The sequence below is a fragment of the Eimeria mitis genome, genomic scaffold (genome assembly GCF_000499745.2).
Source record: "Eimeria mitis Houghton genomic scaffold, Emh_scaff2162, whole genome shotgun sequence".
Taxonomy (NCBI): Eukaryota; Apicomplexa; class Conoidasida; order Eucoccidiorida; family Eimeriidae; genus Eimeria; species Eimeria mitis.
In genome coordinates, this window is record NW_013570488.1 from 5,957 (window position 1) to 6,332 (window position 376).

Consider the following 376-nt stretch of genomic DNA (forward strand, 5'->3'; position numbering starts at 1 on the left):
ACAGAGCATCACTGGTTCCGCAGGCGCCTCAGCATAGCCTGAGCTTGCGCCAGCGGTGTAGGCTGCATGGGGGGCAGCTGCTGCCGCCGCTGCTGCTGCAGCAGATGCTGCTGCTGCTGCTGCTGCTGCTGCTGCTGCAGCTGCGTTGCAGCCTCTGCCTCTAGGTCGCTTGGCTCTGTCGGCGCGTCGCTCCACGCCTCCTCCGTAGCTGCATCAGTTCCTGCATCAGTAGCAGGTGCTGTTCTTGCTGCTGCTGCTGCTGCTGCTGTTGCTGCTGCTGCTGCTGGCCTGTTGGGGGCGTCGTCTTCGGTCTCTGAGCCACTGACAAAGCTGCTGTTGCTGCTGCTGCGGGAGAGGGGGTTTCTGCTGCTGGCGT

General features: G+C 64.1%; 1 protein-coding gene across 1 annotated transcript in view; it reads right to left on the reverse strand.

Moving 5' to 3' along the window:
- Positions 1-8: 8 nt before the first annotated feature.
- EMH_0049600 (uncharacterized protein) overlaps positions 9-376 on the reverse strand; it is a gene marked incomplete at both ends in the record, with an annotated part of 1,264 nt that continues 896 nt past the window's right edge. The window contains 2 exons of the mRNA XM_013496549.1: positions 9-238; positions 327-374. Of these exons, the coding sequence (XP_013352003.1) occupies positions 9-238; positions 327-374 (278 nt within the window). The remainder of the gene's footprint in view (positions 239-326; positions 375-376) is intronic.